Here is a 1,894-nt window from a genome sequence, read left to right as displayed (position 1 = left end):
TGGCTGACCTACCACTGTTTGCTGCCTTTACTTTTTATTTATTTATTATTATTTATCTGTATCTCCTTTGCTCTGAAACTTTCCACTTCTCCCCCCTCCATGCACTTGTCTCCTCCTCCTTTCCCATGCACTTGCGCGTTCTCAATGTCACTGAGCCTAGTAAAATGATTTTTTTGTTCTCCCCTGTTCCTCTCCCTTTCCTTGTCGCGCTCTCAAACACATGTGTACGAGTGTGATAGAAATAAAATATCAATATCAATTGAGAGAATATCTTTATGTTCCAGAGATTTCCTTGTGTTTTATGAATGCTATATGTTTGAAATTACCTGTGTGGATCCTGGTTCCTTAAAAGCCTTTACTTTTGTTAACTCTACTCGACTAAGCCTAGCTCCTCCACATAGCCATTCATTCAATGTTTGAGAGCTTGGTCAAAACGTTACGTTAAACTGGCTGCACCTATAATTGTGCTTCTCAGAGCCCTCCCCACAATAGGCTCTGAAAACCCCCCTTAGCAAGTTGGTCAACAGAAAGTGTATTGTTCAATGCTGCATTGATTTGAATGCTACTTCTATAATTTGGGAACATATGCACAGAAATAGAAGTGGCATCACAGGCTACTAATACTGTAATAATTGTTTGTTTTATGGTTTCTTTTTTTCCAGGAAACATTTTAAATTCATCCACAGAACTGCTGCTGATACATGGAAGGAGAAAACCAGACAAACCTGTCAGAGTTTATTTTTGTGGGATTTTCAGATCTTCCCGAGCTCCAGGTCCCCCTTTTTTGTGGATTTTTGCTAATTTATCTGGCAACTTTTGCAGGCAACCTGCTCACTGTGGCCGTGATCTGCTCCGACTCACACCTGCACACTCCCATGTATTTCTTCCTTGCCAATTTGTCGTTCTTAGATTTGACTTACACTTCAATAACTTTTCCCAAATTGCTTGCCAATTTCATTTTGGAACACCCACACATCTCCCGCACTGGGTGCTTGGTGCAGTTCTATTTTGTGCTGTGCATGTTGTGCACAGAATTTGTTCTCCTCACCATCATGGCATATGACCGCTATGTTGCTATCTGCAATCCTTTGCGCTACACTGTAATTATGAGTAAAATGGTGTGCATAAAACTTTCTGCTGCAATCTGGTTTTTTGGTATGATGGAGCCAATACCCTACACCGTACTATTTTCAGAGCTGTCTTTCTGCAAATCCAATCGCATCAACCACTTCTTCTGTGACATCACTGCTCTTCTCGACCTGTCATGCACCAGCACCCGCGTCATTGAGAACGTGACCTACTTCCTTGGTGCTGTTCTTGTAATGACCACACTTATGCTAATCCTGATTTCATATGTAAACATCATATCTGCCATCCTGAGAATCCAATCCACAGAGGGGAGAGAAAAGGCGTTCTCTACGTGTGCCTCCCACGTAACTATGGTCATTTTATTCTACGGTGCAATCCTCATCATGTACATGCGACCGGCCTCAACATACTCAATGGATCAGAACAAAATATTCTCATTGTTGTACACTGCGCTTACCCCACTGTTAAACCCTGTTATATACAGCCTGAAAAACAGAGACTTTAAAAGGGCCCTGACAAAGGGCAGGTGCTAAAACAAATACAACAAATGGACTGATCCAATAAATGAATGTGCGAAAACATCTACAGGCCGATTCATGGAATAAATGTGCGCTGAAAATTCCCGCGCAAGCGTGCGAAAACGTGCGAATCGCAGTGCAAGTGCGAAAATCGCAGTGCAAGTGCGAAAATCGCAGCGAAACCCGCGCACATCGATTCACGGAAGTCTGTGCGCAAGTAAAATCTGGGATGTGCGCTGAAAATATGCGTGGCGCACGCCGGCGCACAGGTCATCTAACGGCGTGTG

At 43.0% G+C, this 1,894-nt stretch overlaps 1 protein-coding gene across 1 annotated transcript; it reads left to right on the top strand.

Annotated features, from left to right (window-relative positions):
- The first annotated feature begins 701 nt into the window (after positions 1–701).
- LOC138579752 (olfactory receptor 5V1-like) lies at positions 702–1,622 on the top strand. Its single transcript, XM_069649985.1, has one exon. It carries the CDS (start codon positions 702–704, stop codon positions 1,620–1,622), a length of 921 nt encoding a protein of 306 aa, XP_069506086.1.
- Positions 1,623–1,894: the final 272 nt, after the last annotated feature.

This window comes from Ambystoma mexicanum, chromosome 3p, assembly GCF_040938575.1.
Source record: "Ambystoma mexicanum isolate Mex_15411 chromosome 3p, UKY_AmexF1_1, whole genome shotgun sequence".
In the NCBI taxonomy this organism is placed as follows: Eukaryota; Metazoa; Chordata; class Amphibia; order Caudata; family Ambystomatidae; genus Ambystoma; species Ambystoma mexicanum.
Note: the sequence above shows the minus strand (reverse complement) of the source record. Positions and strands in the feature narration are given on the sequence as shown.